General features: G+C 38.8%; 1 protein-coding gene across 1 annotated transcript; it reads right to left on the reverse strand.

Annotated features, from left to right (window-relative positions):
• Nucleotides 1-10,493: 10,493 nt before the first annotated feature.
• LOC142197616 (gap junction alpha-1 protein) lies at nucleotides 10,494-18,537 on the reverse strand. Its single transcript, XM_075268076.1, has 2 exons — nucleotides 18,417-18,537; nucleotides 10,494-15,038 (listed from the first exon to the last, which is right to left on the reverse strand). Exon 2 carries the CDS (start codon nucleotides 15,020-15,022, stop codon nucleotides 13,886-13,888), a length of 1,137 nt encoding a protein of 378 aa, XP_075124177.1. The 5' UTR covers nucleotides 15,023-15,038; nucleotides 18,417-18,537; the 3' UTR covers nucleotides 10,494-13,885.
• Between the last annotated feature and the right edge of the window lie 532 nt (nucleotides 18,538-19,069).

Here is a 19,069-nt window from a genome sequence, read left to right on the forward strand (position 1 = left end):
AGATTCTGTTCCAAGTGGTAGCATCAGAAGTCCATAATACAATTTCATATAGCTTTCTTAAGTTTCTAACACCTCAATTTACAGTAATGGCACTCTATAGTTTTTGTCCTTGCTTTGACGTTACTTGTCATATAGTGATCTATAAGGTGTTGCACAGTGAGCCCTGAATGAAACCCTTGAAGAAGTTTCCTCCAGCCAGTTTAATTTGAGCTTCATATAAGTGTTCCTTTTCCAGTTCACATTTTTGTTATTTGATGATAATCTATAGTTTTCAGTATTTGCAATAGGTCACAGGACACTTTCCTTTTATCATTTTTTTCACGGAAACATATTTGAAGTCACCAGCCTACTGTATCGCACAGTTTTTCATGTGGAATGTACTGTGCCATTATGTCTGGCTAAGAAAACTAAAAATATAAAAATGAATGACAGTCTGTGGGTAAGAGTGAGGTTTTATTTTGTTTGCTTTTTCAGGAAGTGGCTATTCCTAGGCAAACACGAATGTTGTGACTATTATTCTATATAGCATGCAAAAGGATTTTAACTGGATTTTAAGCATTTAAGTCAATATATTTTTTTGCAAAGGTTAACATTACTGCAGAATCCTCACACATTTACTGGCTGTAGAAGGGTTTTATTGTTGATTTAATAACTGTAATGCTTGGTAAGACAAAAATACTATTTTTAAGATGGTTTTGAAATCTTAAATAGTGTTGGTGAAGCAGTGTTTAAGGAGGAAGAGAAAAGAAAGAATAAATGGACACATTCATGAAACAAAAATTGCTTGAAACAATTTGTATTTTTGACTCATGTCAATTTTGTGGGTTAAAAATTCTGCAGTTTTGTTCATGTTCACAGCACTTTCTAAAAAAAAAAGTGTCCAGGGCATGGGCAGAGAAAGGTGTCTTAGGCTGCCTTCACACGGAGTACAGCCGGGCTTGTAAAAATCCTCATTCACAGCCGTACACACGAGCGCTGCGGAAGGCTCCAGAACACTTCCCATTCACTTCAATGGGAGCGCTTGTAAAGCCGGCGTTATGAGCGCTCCCATTGAAGTGAATGAGAAGTGTTTGGGAGCCTTCCGCAGCGCTCGCATGTACAGCTGTGAATGAGGATTTTTACAAGCCCGGCGTTACTCTGTGTGAAGGCAGCCTTAGGGTGAAGATACAGACTCCATGTATAGTAGATATTGTCCTTAGTCACTTTCACTAAGGTGCTGTGCTGTATCACCTAAACTTACGTATTTCATCAAATTTACCTACCTTAGAATAAAAGTTATATTTGCCAGAAGAGTTAATAATGTAAATATTACTAACATTTTTATTAAGGGGCAAAGAAGGAGTAAAAAAAATCTACACACTCCAGGTACAGTGTAACTGACCTCATATATGTTAAGTTGTTGTCAGAGTTTGTTAATATAAAAAAAAACAAACAAACATTCACTAACAATTAAAGAGGTATTCTCATCACACACATTTATGGCATGTTCAGGGTCGCATCTGCCACCAGGTGGCAGAACTAACAGTATTTATTGGGCAAATTCACCCAGCCATTTCGTATGAACCAAACAGTCTCTTCAGTCCCCAGAGTAAAATGAGCGGAGGCCCAGAAGACGTGATCAAACACAACAAACAATGTTACTCACCTCCCCTGGACTGTGGTGCAGCTCCCTGTTCTCTTCTGTGTTTCAGCATGGCGTCAGGGACCACCAAAGCCTGTGATTGGACCTGTGTGGTGGCCATTGTGGAGCATATAATAATGTGTGGGGCCATTGAGGAGCATAGGATACTGTGTGGAGGCCACTGTGGAGCATATACTACTGTGTGAGGGCAACTGTGGCACATATAAACTGTGTATATCTAGGGATATGGTCGTGGTCCAAGACTGTGAAGTTGGGGCCCCACCCCATCTTGCAAAATAATAGATGAACTTCACACTGGTTTGTGTAAACCAATCACCATTTATTGTAAAGTTGAGTAAACTTTCGGTCCTGAGACCACCCTCAGACTCTACATTGAAATATAGAAACCACAGTGTAAGCAAACAATTACAATGTAACATCAACAATTCACATGCAGGTGATCCATGTACATAGGTAGGGTATTAGAACAGGTTAATTCTTTGGAGATTCTTGTGTATGATAGGATTGTTAAGGAACAATGATCCTCCATTGTAGCACGATGGTAACAATAAATATATAGCAGAAAAAGATTAAATAAGCTTGATTCAAATTCTTATATGACTAAAGTAGTGACCACTCTATCCCACATATACATATATACCCATAGAATAAGATGATATACAAGAAGTCAAGGTGTCATAAGTAATTAAACGGCATGTTCACCTGAAATATAAAGGCAGATAAAGTCGATCAGTCGCTGTGCCTAATATATTAGTCTGATTTGCCTATAAGCAATATGATACATGGTAAGTATTGACACATGAACTGAAGTAGAACAGTAGAACACCGACCGAGAAGCTTGTTGCCTAGGAGTCCTTACCTCCAGTGTAGCCAGACCAGGCCCACAGAAAGGTCCAATTAAAAGGAAGAACCTCCAAGATTCTGAGTTGTAGCGCAGTGTAAGAAATGTCTCTGCCAACAGGAAGAAGTGCAAGAGTGTGGCGTCTCCTGTGCATATTAAAAATGACACCGGACCCCATTGATTGGTCCGTAGTGTGCAGGCGCACTAACGCTCGTACGGACTTTGAGAGCAAAGGCCGCAGTGTGCATGTGCACACATGCGCATGCGCAAAAGTGCTCGTACAAAGCGACATGTTCGTACGAAGCGACGGAGAAATTCAGTCACGCGCACTACATATCGTGGCTTGGAAGAAGAAAGGAAAGGATGTGCTGTAGCTGTTGGAAGCCCAGAATGCCAGTATTATGTAGATAGGGGCCATGCTGCAGCCATACTGTGTGGGCCACTGTGGAGCCATTGTTGAGCATATTATACAGTATGGGACCCCTTCACTATTCACATCACATGCCATTTGTTTTATAGCAGGCATGCACTATGCAGGGCTGTAGTAACATTGCATGGTGTTTATAAAACAGATAATGCACAATGTAAATAGTTAAGGGGTGACGGTGCTTGCAAAAGCACCACAGTAACTTCAAGAGTTGATCAACAGGGGCCCCGGATGTTAGATCCCCACTGATCTCTTGCATCTCATAGACTGTTAAGGCCCAGCAGATCAGCTGTTTCCCACAGCATACAGCTCTCAGTATTGTTTACATGCCGGGTGCTGCGCTGCTCACTCACTGTATTCTTGATAACTGCAGTTGTGGGTACTACAGTTGTATCTCTTTCCAGAACTATAGTATCACTGTAGGACCCGTGGAAATAGTATTTTACCATTTTTATATTGTTGAATGCCTTATTATGTGGAATAAAAGATATGCAATACCTGAATCTTCACATCTGATTGGTTTTGTTTGCCTGTTTGTAGTAAAGTGGTCACTGGACTTTTTGCATTTTTCGGTCGGAAACCCGGCAGACCCCAATATAGCCTATGGGTTCCATGGGTTTGCTCAGGTAATCATTTCGTAAGCAGATTGGGTTTATGTTTTTCGGATCCCCAAATGGTCCCAAAGAATGCAATCCTGAGTGCAAATGTAAACCTAGATTAACACAGATCAATGTTAGTAGATTGTAAGGCCAGAGAATATTCTCTGCTTTTATCCTTGTACAAATATTTTATATAGTTTTAGTCTAACAACTTTTACTATCTCTTTAATCTAACCACTAGCTACACAATCTGTCTGTCACAATTGGCTTTGCATCTTATGTTAGCGCAATCCTTTTATGTTTCTTACTTATTACGTGGAGTTCCGGGTAGTCCATCTATTTTTTAGCTAATTAGAGGCCTCACAAACATCTTGTATGTAATTCTTTTGTCTACTGCTTCTCAAAGAGTCTATATCTATTTCCTATATTCCCATGCAAGACAAGTAAAGTGGTGAATACTCAGTGGGGCTATACAAAAAGACTTGCGTACTATACATGACCATTAGCCCTGTCTATTCTGTTCAGACAATTTCCTGCTATTCATATAGATGAAATCTTTTAATCTTCTGCCCATTGCTGATTCACCAGGAGGTAATGAGTTGATTGGTTTCTTTTGTAGTGTCTTATTTTTACTTTAGCTTTGGTTTTATTGGTTGTCTGCAGTAGAAAATACATACTTGCCATTATTATTTGTAATGAGTTATATGCTCTTATATGGTGCTGTATTCCATTGGGAGAATTGATGCTCGAAATATTCTTATTTGATACTGATTTGAGCATCGGGATCACATGTATAGGCATAGAATGATCTCTGTCATCTACTATAATCTTAGACTAGCAAAAAAACTCTATAATTTGCAACATTTGGGATTTAAGTCACATGTAAACTGTTGTATAGCAAAGAAAAGAATCCAAATGTGTACTGCAACATACCCTTACCCCTTCTATATATCACTGCAGTTCTCTTAAAAGCCATCAATACAAAGCTCCCCATCAGTAATAACTGCATTGTGCCCAATGTCCTGCCAGAAGCAGCATGGTACTTCTTTTCTCTCTTCCCTTTATTAACCCCTTAAGGACACAGCCTATGTTTGCCTTAAGTACGCAAGTCTTATTTTTCAAATCTGACGTATAAGTTGTAATTTTAAAATGTATTAACTTACCTGTTTTTTGTTTTTTTTTTTACTTTATTTTGTTTTTCTTTGTTCTTTTTCTTTGTCACTAAGTTTCTGTTATTTCCTATTTATCCTAATATCTCTTTATAGTCTAAGACAAAAATCTTTATTTTCCTCGGGTTTTCTTTGTAGTTTCCCCTGCATTTTGCAAGTATTCTCTCCAATATTTTCATTCCACTACTCATTTCGTATATATTTCCTATTTTCCCATTCTGCGGACCTTCTCTGCCTAAGGGTCCATTGACACGGAGGAAAAGGGTGAGGAATTCAGTGTGGAATTTCAGCGCTGAAAAAAAAAAAAGCTACCCCTTGACATCAATGGGTTCCTTTTTCAGAAAAAGGAAACCATTGAACTCAATGGGAGGGTCTTGCTGGACAATCTGGCCTATATAAGCCTTCATACATGGTGGCTTATCATTTTTTTTCTTCTGTTAATTTTTACTTTACAGCTGCAGCACAATTTAGATTTGTTTCTGAGGCAGGTGGTATGTATAATAAGGATCAGCCAGCCTCCTCCTCTATCCATTATAACTAGTTTAGTTTTTTTTTAATGTAATTCTGCCTGCAGTAACTGTACAATGGCAAATAAATAGCTGGTAAAATGCTAAGTGACCATTACAATTGTATGGGAGATCCAGGAACACTGAATTGAAAATATAAGGCAAATATATGCCGGTTTGACACAGAAAAAGAGCATTCTATGTATACAGTCTGAAAAGCTGCTTGCTTTCTGTGAAAAATACCACATCTGTAATCGCACAAGCAGCCAAAGGTAAAGACAAGTACTGTACATAGAAGACTTTTTACATTGTAAGCTGGGAGATTTGCAGAATGTTCAATCCTTTGCACAAAGAAATTAGCTTGCAAACATGTATGAGTATGGAGGCTGTGAGAAGAATCAGACACTCCCATGTGCATTCAATGTGAGAAGAGAGAAAAGAACTTCCACTCACTGTCAACCTGCCTTTCATCCATGGAGACAAGACTTCCCTACTAACAGGAAGTGAACGTCAGCTAAAATGGAAACACCTAGTGGCAGGAACTTCAGAGGGGGTTTTCAGGCAGAAAATATAAACATTTTTACCTAACGTGTATTACATTTTGGTCCACAATCACTTCCTCTATTAAAAGAGACTAAGTTGTCTTAAATGCTACTTACCATTTAATTATGTACAACAATACTGATATGGTTCTGTCATGTAAGTCCCAGAAGAACAAGGTCCCTAGTGCATTAGTACAAAAATATATAAAACATAACTTGTATTCAGTCCTAATAAAACCAAAAGGATGTCCCTAATATAAAATTTACTGCACAGAGGTATATATGTAATCCAGGTCCCAAGTCGGGATCCTTGGCCACTGGATAAATTACCCTTTACTGAACATACAATACTCACAGAAAGACATGTGGACTTATAATCTTGTTGGTCCAGTATAGGTGTAGTACTAAATACCCGAATGTCCAGATTAATTCCGTGGGTAATTAGACCACCAGACTTCCTTGATCCACCCCATGTAATTTCACACACCTTACTGCCCCTATTTCTATATAGCAATATATTAAGGGAGATAATGTTGTTGTATCTCCATGGTAGGGAATAGTGGATACCATCACAGCCAATACTTAATATGTATATGTGCTTGCTTTTCAGAGTGTCCCTAAAGCACAGCTGTCACATTGAAAATAAGTACTCCCCATGATGTATGAAAAGAGGTGAGGAAGGTACAAATATATTTCCTATAGATAAGTAGAGAGGGTATCATACACCAAAAATTACAAGGGGAGTATTCAGCCTCATTTTGGATCAGATGAACCCCTCATTCAAGTAATTGTGACCAGTTTACTGTACCACTATTTTAACTGTTTTGAGTTAAAATGCCTCCCTTTGTCTATGTGTAGGTACATGGGCTTGATTAAACTATTTTGTTAACATATCTGGACATAACCCCAGCGTTGTGGATATAGGAGTTTTCCATAAAGCCATGGGTCTAATCTATCAGCCATCATGTTTGCCATCTATATCAAACTACGCTACTTTTTTTTATTGACATGGCGGACTTACAGTACCTTTATCAATGCAATTAATACTCATTTTGTCATGCACGGGAATTCCCAACTTTTATGCCAACCTTTTTGATATTTTGTTTATTTATTGTGACATATCCACTTTGAGATACAGTGGCTTGCAAAAGTATTCATACCCCTGGAACTTCAAAATTTGTCAGCTTACAGCCACAAACTTTAATGTGCTTTATTGAGATTTTAAGTGATAAACCAACACAAAGTAGCAGCTCCTCTAGAATGACCATGGGCCTCTTCGCTGCTTGTCTGACCAGTGCTCGATCTGTAAGTTTAGGTGGACAATCATGTCTTGGTAGGTTTGCAATTTTTTTCAGAATATTACCATTTTTGGATGATGGATTGAGCAAAGCCGCTTGGGATGCTCAAAGCTTGGGATATTTTTTTATAACCTAACCCTGCTTTAAACTTCTCCACAACTTTATCTCTGCCCTGTCTGGTGAGTTCCTCGGTCTTCATGATAATGTTTGTTCACTAGTGTTCACTAACAAACAACTGAGGCCTTCATAGAACAGTAGTAAGTAGTGGAAAAATTTGACAATGGTACACTGGCAATTAGTAAGTGGTTTTAGTATTTGGTCATCATATTATGGTATTCACAATACACATTTTATTAGTATATTTGATCAGGGGGTAGACAGTGGAGGGTATTATTTGACCCTTGTATGGTTTATATATTGTACAGATGCTGCAATGTAATATCAACACATCAAAAGCCACTGGAAAAAAACTCAAAGCCAACTTAAAAGAAAGCAACCACCTCCCAAGAATATTCAACTGCCTTCACTCTGTTACAGAGCATATTACATTGAAAAATTATATAACTTTGATATGTATGTCCCTTTTGTAAATTTGGAGATAATTAGCTTTGCATTGTTATGTAAATTAGGCAAAGAGGCCTCCCACTCCATGGAGAACAGATCTTGCCACCCTACTTTCTCCTTTCCTCGTCACCCCATGCGGTGACAGTTGGTTTTCCCAATGTTATGACACCATCCATCCTACTTGAACAGCAAGCAGTGCTCAGAGGTCTGAAGGTTCACCCCCCAATGCACCAACTACATCATTTGTATAACACTTCAAAGGTGTTTTTCTCCGTATCTACAAAAGTGACTTTCATAACAAAGGTATGTTGTTTATCACTGTAGTGTGCTCTATAATACAGTAGTATCAGCTGAATATGCTTGGTGGAGGTCATAGACTCCCTTTAAGGGTACAACACCTTATTTCACTTGCTAACCGTTAGGGTATATTCACACGGAGGAAAAGGTCGTGGAAACGTTTTCCGCTGTGTGAACATTCTGCGCTGCTCACCGAGATGGAATGCCAATTCAGCATCAGTCGTGGCATCCCGCTCCTGTGTAGACCCGAATGAATTGTCCTACCCTGGAGCATGTCTCGAGCCGCGGACGCCACGGCTGATTCAGCCGTGGAGTCTGCAGCAAGATAGGGCATGTTGGGATCTGCGTCAGCAGCACGCTGGGGAAACTGTTCAACAGCATCATCAATAACAGAATCCTCACCTTCCTCACACTACACGGGGTTCTCAACAAGAGCCAAGCAGGGTTCATGCCAAACCACCGCACCACAGACCATATCTACACCCTGCACAGCCTCATCAAGACGCACGTCCACAACAGCAGAAGAGGCAAGATATTCGCCTGCTTCGTAGACTTTAAGAAGGCGTTCGACTCAGTATGGCACCCAGGCCTACTCCTAAAACTCCTAGAGAGTGGAATAGGAGGAAGAACGTATGACGTCATCAAGAGCTCCTACACTGGAAACCAGTGCAGTGTGAAGGTGAATGGGAAAAGGACAGCATACTTCCAACAGGCCCGAGGGGTCTGATAAGGCTGTAGCCTGAGCCCAACGCTCTTCAACATCTATATCAATGAACTGGCTACAGCCCTGGAGGCCTCACCAACCCCAGGCCTCGCCCTGAACGACCGGGAGGTGAAGTTCCTGCTATACGCCGATGACCTCCTACTCCTGACCGAGAAAGACCTCCAAGAAAGCCTGTCAGTGCTGGAAAAATTCAGCACCACATGGGCTCTACCCATCAACCAGAAGAAGACCAAAGTCATGGTATTCCAGAAGAAGGGCCACAATAAAGCCTCCACCACCCCACAATTCACACTGAACGGCTCCACACTGGAGAAAACCAACAGCTACACCTGGGGCTGGAGCTCAGCCAATCAGGAAGCTTCAAAGCAGCAATAGAAACCCTGAAAGCAAAAGCCTTCAGAACCTTCTACGCCATCAGAAGACAACTGTACCACCTCAAACCACCGGTGAGGGTCTGGCTGAAGATATTTGACACAGTCATCTCCCCGATCCTTCTCTATGGCAGTGAGGTTTGGGGCCCAGCCACCTACCCAGACCAGTGGGATTCCAGCCCAACAGAGAACTTCCATCTGGAGTTCTGCAAATACCTGCTCCAGGTCCATCGCAACACCACCAACATGGCCTGCAGGGCAGAGCTAGGCAGACTCCCCCTATGGCTCACCATACAGAAGAGGGCGCTAGCTTTCCAGGCACACATCCAGGGGAGCAAGCCTGACTCCTACCACCACCAAGCATGGCTAAGCCACCTGAGCAAACCAGACACTCACCAACCAAACAGCCAACCACCAAACCAAAAACACCAACAGATGATAACCAAGGCCGAAATAAAGGCGACCACAGAGGCAAACAGAGAGCGGTACATTGAAGAATGGAGAAACAAAATAAATAACTCCAAGAAACTCACCGTGTACCAATCCCTACAAAGGGACTACACCATGGCCACCTACCTGGAGAGAATACACCACCCCAAGCACAGACAGACTCTGAGCCGGTACAGACTGAGCGCCCACAACCTAGAGATAGAGACGGGGCGATACAGGCAGACGTACAAGCCACGGGAGAACAGACTGTGCCAGCACTGTGACCAGGGGGCCCTAGAAGACGAGACCCACTTCCTGCTACACTGCACCAAATACTCAGCTGTGAGGGCCGTCTACTACCAAAGACTCTCTGCCCACATCCCAGATTTCATATCTGCAGGCGAGAAGAGGAAACTCTACATCCTACTGGGAGAAGAAGAGGCCACTGTGGAGATCGCTGCCCAATACGTGTCCAGCTGTCACCAAACAAGAGGAAGATGAGACTCCACGGACTGTTATATTTATCCCAATACACCCGCCCCACCCCACTCCAACCTCACCTCCCCATATAGCGGTCACCAACGAAGAGGAAGATGAGACTCCATGGACTGTTGTAACCCAACCCCCCCCCCCCACCCCCCATATCCACCACTCACCCACCCGAATCCAACTCCTACCCCCCCCCCCCACCGCCCACTTTACTAGCTTTGGCAATGCCAAATACCTATTTGGACGTGCCAATAAAGCTTTTTGATTTGATTTGCTTCTTTTTTCTGCTATTGAAGTCAATGGGAGCCATTTTTGGTAGCGGATTTTGAGGCCAAAAAACTGAGTGAATTAGCTCTAGGGTTAAACTTTCATACTACTGTAAACACTATGGCTCTACATACTATAGTTATAGATATCATATTTTAGCACAGCACAGTGTGCACTGTATGTGACAATAGGGCCTACACTATGAAATTCCACAACTCAGAACTATACACTACTAATGCATGATTTCAAAATTTCCTTTTGCAGAAAAATGACAATTTTGCCTACATTGCATAAAATCATTTTACAAAGAAAATCAAACTGAACACGATTTATTACTAAAGTAGAATTTTATTGTCTAAGTTAAGCACTTTGAAAACCATGTGCTAATAAACCATGAATGCTACATGCAACAAAGCTAAAACTAACAGTAGTTTATGGAAATGTCAAAAAACAATTACTCTTATGGTAGATAATGTTCTTTTTTCAAACATTAATAGTCATACATACTACACACTGCCGTTCTGGTTCTTTTATTTCTGGATAAAGACAATGGCACTGTGAATATTAAGAAGAGATGTTTAACCCCTGGTGCTCCACAATTGAGCACTCAGCAAAATTGATAGTTGTGGTGTTTACAATAAATTATCCAGAGGTGTATTAATAAACAAGTATATTTCCAGACTCTTACAAATGAAACATATCCCAAGTGCAAACATTACAAATGGTTGAAGCAACCAGATCATAATTAAAAATACAAAATGAGTCTCTTCAGAGTCATGAAACCTAGAGTACAGTACATAGTTACAAACAAAAAAAATCACGAAAGTGGGCTCTTCATGCAGAAATGTATTTCTTCCTAGATGTCTTTTAGTATCTTTCAATCTCGTATGCTTCCACATTGTTCAAAGAAATGTATACATGTGCAGTAATATCATCTGAGAAGAAGCCTATAAGTGATACTGTAGATTCCAAGCAGAGTTTATTGGTGTGATTATATTACGGATTCTCCCATTGTAGAAAACTCATTTTCAAATTATTTGGCCCTTCTGTATACTTTGAAAGGAAGGAACCCCTTTAATCCACTAATAATAGATTCATAATGTCTATGGTATGGAACACTAGTAATACAATAGATGAGATTAAGTGGGCCATCCAGGATTTTCAGAAAAATGCATATGAGCAGGCAACAGTACAAAGTAAAAAATATTACCAATTACATTTTCCAGCTCTTCAACGCTACTATTCTCATGGTCCCCACTGGTCCTGCAATGATGATGTCCTGCACATCACACACATAAGTGCTGCAGCCATTTACTGGCATATGTGATTGTGGACCACATAGGTGGTCATATGTCATACATACAAGCAGCAGTCACATGAATAATGTATTTAATGTCATTGCTAAAGCACCAGCTGGGAGTTTTGCTGTGTTTGGGTTTGAGATATATAACAGGTAAATAATTTAAGAAGTTGGTTTTTTTCTGCTTTATATCATTGCTTTCTCATTGCCATCATAACCAATACTTTAGCAAATTCCTGGACAACCCATTTAAAGGGGTTTTGCCATGAAAAGTGTTTATCATCGATCCATAGGATATAGAATAAATAGCTGATTGGTTGGGGCTCAACCACTAACACCTTCACCAATCCTGAGAACAGAGTTTGTTTTACTTCCATTGGCAATGTAAATGGGAACACTGGAGATAATATAATGCTGTTTTTTAGCTATTTCTGGCACCCCCATTGAAATAAATCAGTAGGAGTGTACTTGTGTCCATAGCGGCTACATTGTCAATGAGAGTAAAACAGCCCCAGGTCTCAGGATTGGTTGGGATCTGAGAGGTTGGCCCCCACCCATCAACACAGTATCCTCTATCCTATGGTTAGATAAATAATAGTCATGACTTTTTATCTTAGGGAGGTCCTTAATCTGAAGGACTATGACTAATAGGTAAACATGCCTTAAAAGGCATTTGTCCAAGGCTGTGCAAAAGACGCCCCTTTAAATATTGACAAAATGAAAGTTTTGTAGCATTCCATCTTCCTGCCATAGTGAGATAACCTTTGGGGTTCTAGAAAGTGGTACATTTCTCCTCTTATCATGGCCCATGCAGCTATATTAGACCATATTCCAGCTCTAAGCAAACAAAGAAAGTATTTTACAGTACTACATTATTACTATCATTCAAGCTTCTTTGATTACAACTTAAAAAAATTAAAACATTTATGCAATAAATCTATTTGTCCTGCTTAAAATAAAAATAAAAATCACTGTAATAACAATATCACATGCTTATCAAGTGCATGCGTAACAGACTACACAGAAAAGTATCATTCTGGATTAGGAAGGAAAAATTTTAAAAACCCCCAATAAGGACTATGTACGCTAAACGCACAGTACTCTTGTAAACACTACAATTCTTGTCATGAAATCCAACCTCCTAATGATTAATAGCCTCTGTTAGGCCCCGCCCCATATGTCAAGGCTCAACTAATCTATCTCATGAAAGGCACTGCTGCCTGGGGTGCTGGTTATTTGGCATAGTTACTGGTTTATGGGGTCTCGTAATACACAGATGATTTTCAAATTGATATCAAACAAACAATTTCTGAATATTGCAACTAAACTAGGTTTCAGAAGCATCCATTACCGTTTCAGGTACAGTACCTAATTTCTGTCTTGCTTATAGTTTAGCTGCTAATATCTGCAGTTAATATAGGCATGTGATAATGTCCCTTACAATGGTCACCGATTTCAATTTAACTTTTACACTTGCCTAATATGTGAAAGTAAAACAACATGTAACAGGAAGTCATGCAAATTCTAACTGAAGTCCTGAAGTCATATTAAGACTTATCGGGAGTCCACACTACAGGAAGTAGTACATCCTGATATTAAACATTCTATGATGAATAAAGTACTTGGAACAATTTTTCACATTTCTGTAGTTTCTCTCCAGATATAAAGAAAATTAAATCATTATATTTGTAATTACATATCGAATAAAAATTTAGGAAATGTTCAAGGCAATTGCTACACGGGTATTCAGACTATTGTCTATTACTTGCTCACAGTGATGGCTAAAACTAAAGTGACGACTGCAGAAACAAAAATGAGAAATACCAGGTGAACTTTAAAAAAATAGTACAACGTCCTTGACAGTTCAACATAGTGGTCATGAAGGTAACCAATGGTATCTGATCCAAAAGTAATCTTTCCTGCCATACTGAACACTCTACTTGAATCTACCATGGGTGCTACCAACCCAATACTTCGGTTGACCCTAATCTACCTTCTTCTCGTTATATAAATGTGTTTACATAAATGGAGTCAATTGACCATGAAAACTAAAACTTTCTCCATTGTTCAAAGACATCCTTATTTTGGACCCTTGCTATTGACAGTATTCTTCAAGTTTGTCTTTAGGTAAAACTCCAAACAGTTCTAGACAGTCAAACTATGATTAAGAAATTCCTCTTCATGTAAGTATGTATGGGATCCACTATCGGTTTTAAAATATCATTGATCACAAGGGTAGTTTGATCTCTCATTGTATACTATTCTAGTTTGATGAAATAAGAATACAATTTGTTGCTTAAATATCAATGTGTACCTCCCACATCATGAAAAGTCTATCAGTCTGTTAAATTTCTCCTTTGAGACTGTGAAGTACCTCCTCCATTGCACAAATGTGCCTTGTATTGCATTTTCAAAGTGAACTAGATTTCAAGGTCATCCGGTCTTGGTCTGCTGCTTGCATGGCTGCTTGCTCTGCTTGAAGGTCTATGGTCCAGTATACTCAGAGGCTGCATTTCATGTCCAGGTGCCATTTTCTTGCCATTTGGGTGTTCATCTGGAAAGTCAAATGGCTGTGCATGAGTGTTAGATATAGTGCTCCCAGCTTGGCCCATTCTGTTTTGTTCTGCACTATAGTTAGCCCAGTTTTGTTCACTTGCTTGCTTGTTGTAATTACGACAAGAAGAAGGGTTTCTATCGGCAGTAACAAGCTTGTAACCTGGTGGTGACATAGGTGCAGTTGGAGAAGAACATCCATTAAAATAAGCATATTTTGGAGAGCCACAGTCCTTTGTTGGATTTGCATCACTTGAGGTGGCATAGGCATCTTTCTTACCTTTGATGCCATCTTTAACATGTTTAAAAACGACATAGAACAACTCAATAATATTCAGTCCTAAAGATACTAGAGACACTATTAACATAAACCAAATAAAAATAGTTTTCTCAGTGGGACGTGAAAGAAAGCAGTCAACTTGGTGAGGGCAGGGATCTCTTCTGCAAGTATAGACAGCATTTAGGCTGAATCCATAGAGGTACCATTGGATAACAATGAAACCAACTTCAAAAAATGATTTAAACAAGATGCTGATAACATAAGTACGAAGTAAGCCACCGCGCATTTTAACCTTCCCATGCTCTTCAATACCATATTTGAATTTCTTTATTTCTATTTGCTTGAGGTACAGGTCCACATTTCCTCCATCATTTTGAACCATTTTAAGTTCTTCCTCTTTCCTGTTGAGTTTTTCTTCCTTACGCATTAAGTAAAACACATGAGCCAAGTATAGTAGAGTGGGTGTTGAGACAAATATAATTTGGAGAACCCAGAATCGTATGTGGGAAATTGGAAATGACTTGTCATAACAAACATTTTCACAACCAGGTTGTTGGGTGTTGCATACGAATGCTGACTGTTCATCTCCCCATGCTGACTCTACCGCTGTCCCTAGTAGAAGGATGCGGAAAATGAACAAAACAGACAACCACACTTTTCCTCCAGCCGTGGAATAGGCCTGGACTTTGTCGAGGAGTCTTCCTAAGGCACTCCAGTCACCCATCCTTCACAGCTATAACCTACAAAATAAAATGTAAACTTTACATCAGCCTTGGTAAAAGCAGAAGATAACATTTGGCTTCAAGTTTGGGATTTATATATATCAAAACTATCATCCGGAAAATAGAAAAATATAAAGGAGAATGGTGGAATTGTATTAAAATATATATTAAATGGTGAAGGATTTAGTTTTTTTAATATGTGAAGAGTAAAAAGTAAAATTGTGTATATGGCTCATTGTGCTGTTATGTAAAATTAAAAATTTGAGAACAAATATTATTGCTGGTAAGCTTTAGAAGTATGTGGAAACAGGTATTTTAGAAATATGAAGAAAAAAAATATTTTCATACATAGCAAGAATAAGAAAGAGATGAGTCCTCACATGACTCATACTGACCCTACTAACATCAGGCAAGTCACTTTCACTGGAATAAGTGACATTTGCATATAACCCACCATATTTGGAAACTTACATTTCATTGGTGTAACTTTGATTGAAATATATTAAATATATGTAACCTCCTGTGCTTGCTGTCAGTGGACTGGTATAGTATGATTAAATCTAGAGGTGGAAAAAACATGCAGACCTAAAACTTCTCACAGCAGATAGTTTGCTACAATTACATTCAGTCCAGGCATTATCTATGAAATAAATTCATCTGAATCGCAAATTTCTGCTCTAATACTAAGGACTTAGAGTCCAGGCTGTTCAGCTTATGGAGAGTAGCCTGGACTGAAAACAATTGTAGCAAACTGTCAGCTGATAATCTTCAGGTTCCCATCCGCTGACAGCAGAGAATGGAGAAAAAAAGTGCCTTAGAAAGTTGCATAACCTCTATTTATCTGATGATTAAGATTTATTCACATAAAACCGGAAAACTTAGCTAATGGAAAAAAAAATCTTATTAAAAGCCGATGAATGTCTTAATTGAAAAATACCATTCAAAGTTGATGCATGACAGATACATGACTTCAAGCAACATGCCTGTCCAAAATCAGCCTGAACTAATTATTTGTTGGTGTTTTCCAACACTGCCACGTATATCAGTGAGAGATAGATTCAATAGATAGACAATGAATCCTAGATAGAGGTCTAGAATGTGATACAGTTATTAGACTGAATGTTACAGTAACTAATATAAACTACCTAAACCTTTAACAGACTGTATGAAGAATTACTGATATTCTGATTTGAAGTTGCATAGTGAATAGAAACTGTATTCTAAGCAGATGCTACAATGACAAAGCACACAGAAGTTATGGTGTATATGTAGCTTTCAGCTTCTCTTCTATCCTTATACCAACCTAGGGAAGGAAAGCAATGTGAGCATGAGTGCCACTACACAATAGACTTAATAACTGCAAAATCTTACTCAGCAGGATTACCAACAATTACAGCCTGAACACACAAGCATGGAAATTCCAAGTCCTGCAAATTCTCGCAACAGGCATCTGTAAACCTGGATCATTGTATTTTTCCTCTTGAAAAGCTGCTTGAGGAAATTAAGAAGTAAACTTCTGTTTTCGCCCTAATTATAAGGCTGATTGATTCTAATACTTGGCAGAACATACAAGGAGGATTAAGTAGAACTCCCACTGCAATACTGATTTAGACATGGCAGCGATTTGATCCAAATATTAGTCAGAAAATGAAGGTCTGTGGTTTAATAATGAGTAAAATGATACAAATGTAACAGCACCAGAGCTATGTAACATATGGTGATATGACAATGTGCCGATTGGAATTCTACATACCCTATAAGTAAATCTCATTCTAAGTCTGCCTAAATTTCATCCCAAGTAATAACAAGTATGGCAAGTATTTTAATACCATTTAGGCTAGGACTACACTGCGGTCTTGGCCATGGCACCCGCTGAGCATCTGAGGATCGCACTTTGGCTATAATACATCAAGGTATTATGAAAGTGAAGGGGCTTGACTCGCAGTTTGTAGTGACATTACAGTCATAAGAAATCTAAGACTGCTGGATTTATTGGGACTATAATGTCTATATTGCCACAACCTGCAAGTTGCAACACAACTCCATTCATTTTCATCATGCTGAAACACAGTGAAAGTGCAATCTTCAGTTGGGTGTTGCTGCCAAGGTAACCATACAGCCCTAGCCTCAGTCTTGCACTATAGTAAATTCCCTTGAATGACAGGTCCATATTAATGCAACTTGCGCAATCATTTACGTAATAGCCATCTCAAAGCTATTTTTAGGTAGCATTGCATGTTATTATATGATATACCATGGTACAACTCTATATAATCCCTACTGCTACTGTATGGAGAGGTAATAATAGATTACAATCCACCAAAATGGTAAAATTAACCTTTTTTTCTAGGAACAATGTTCAGAATTAAGGGTATGTACATTTTCTTTTTTATTTGCTATGTTATTTTCAGCACCAGCAGTAGTTGGCACTGTGTTATAGTTGATCACAAACTACAAAGAGCTAAGAACACAATCCAACTGGCAAAGAGAATGCCCTAAATACCACTATATGAATGGCTGTTACTTAGCGCTCATCACAACGTTTCAGCTATATTTATCCAGATAAACAGATAGAGAGATCATAGATAGATAGATAACTAGACAGATAGTCTAGAGGGACAGATGATAACTAGATGGAAGGAAAGAAAGAAAGAAAGAAAGAAAGAAAGAAAGAAAGAAAGAAAGAAAGAAAGAAAGAAAGAAAGAAAGAAAGAAAGAAAGAAAGAAAGAAAAGGAAAGAAACAAAGGAAGAAAGAAAAAGAAAATACAGATAAATGAATATATTGAATAATAGATAGATAGATAGATAGATAGATAGATAGATAGATAGATAGATAGGCTGTAGAGGGACAGATAAGAAAGAAAGAAAGAAAGAAAGAAAGAAAGAAAGAAAGAAAGAAAGAAAGAAAGAAAGAAAGAAAGAAAGAAAGAAAGAAAGAAAGAAAGAAAGAAGGCAGATAAATGAATATATAGATTAAGATAGATAGATAGATAGATAGATAGATGATAGATAGATAGATAGATAGATAGATAGATAGATAGATAGATAGATAGATAGATAGATAGATAGACATAGCTGAGTTTTACACAGATAATGAGTGGGGATAAGTTTTAAGAACCATTGTCATATATTGACAAATCTCCTTAATCTGATTGAAATTGAGTAAAACATTTCTCCCAGTTTTTTTAATCATAATTAATAGATTATTTAGAATTTTAATAGAAATATCAAGCAACTGGCTATTTGTTGTACTGAAAGTTTTCCTATGAATGGCCATGGGAATGGTATACACTCTATATATAGTGTTTGCTATTCAGAACCAGTCATCATAAAGCTAGAAATAGAAATAATGACAGTAGAAAGAAGTAAAAATGAAATAAAAGCTATGACAATACCTTTCAGGTCCAACCAAATGAAAATAAACACCAGGAGTTCTTGGACGGAAATTGAACAAATGCCTGGCTGTCTTTAAAGTTTAAAAGCCTGTTGCTCACTGCAGACTTCCTTCTCCTACAGAACTTTTTTTCTCCAGCTGAGACACTCTTTCAAGGCTTTTAAAAAGTTTGCAATCCTCAGCCCCGCCTTCAGGGTGGACAGACTGGGAAGAGAAAGGAGGAGGGAGAGTTTAGTAAGAAGAAGAAGAAGGGGAGTTTGGAGACGTTTTATCAGAAAAGAGATTGTGACCATGTATACATCTTAACTGCTTATTTCTTTGAATGGTTTCTGCTTTTTAGAAGCCTTCTCAGTTAATGTAATGCAGTAATGTCCTCAGATCCAAAAATTAATTCAGATCTCAGACCCCTAAATTAGTGCAGGCTCCACAAAAGGCATATATAATAATACAGACCCAACACCAAAGTTCTCAATTAGTCAGACCTAGATCAACCCCTACATTCATCAGACGCCAGCCCAGACCCTACACCCAAGTGTTAGTGCCAGAATGTTATATGCGAGAAAGTGCACAATATCATGAAATTTCTTAGTGTCAGGACAATGTATAAGCAGAGGCACACAACATTCTGGACAGTTTCAAGACCATATATGCTGG

Source organism: Leptodactylus fuscus, chromosome 3, assembly GCF_031893055.1.
Source record: "Leptodactylus fuscus isolate aLepFus1 chromosome 3, aLepFus1.hap2, whole genome shotgun sequence".
Classification (NCBI taxonomy): domain Eukaryota; kingdom Metazoa; phylum Chordata; class Amphibia; order Anura; family Leptodactylidae; genus Leptodactylus; species Leptodactylus fuscus.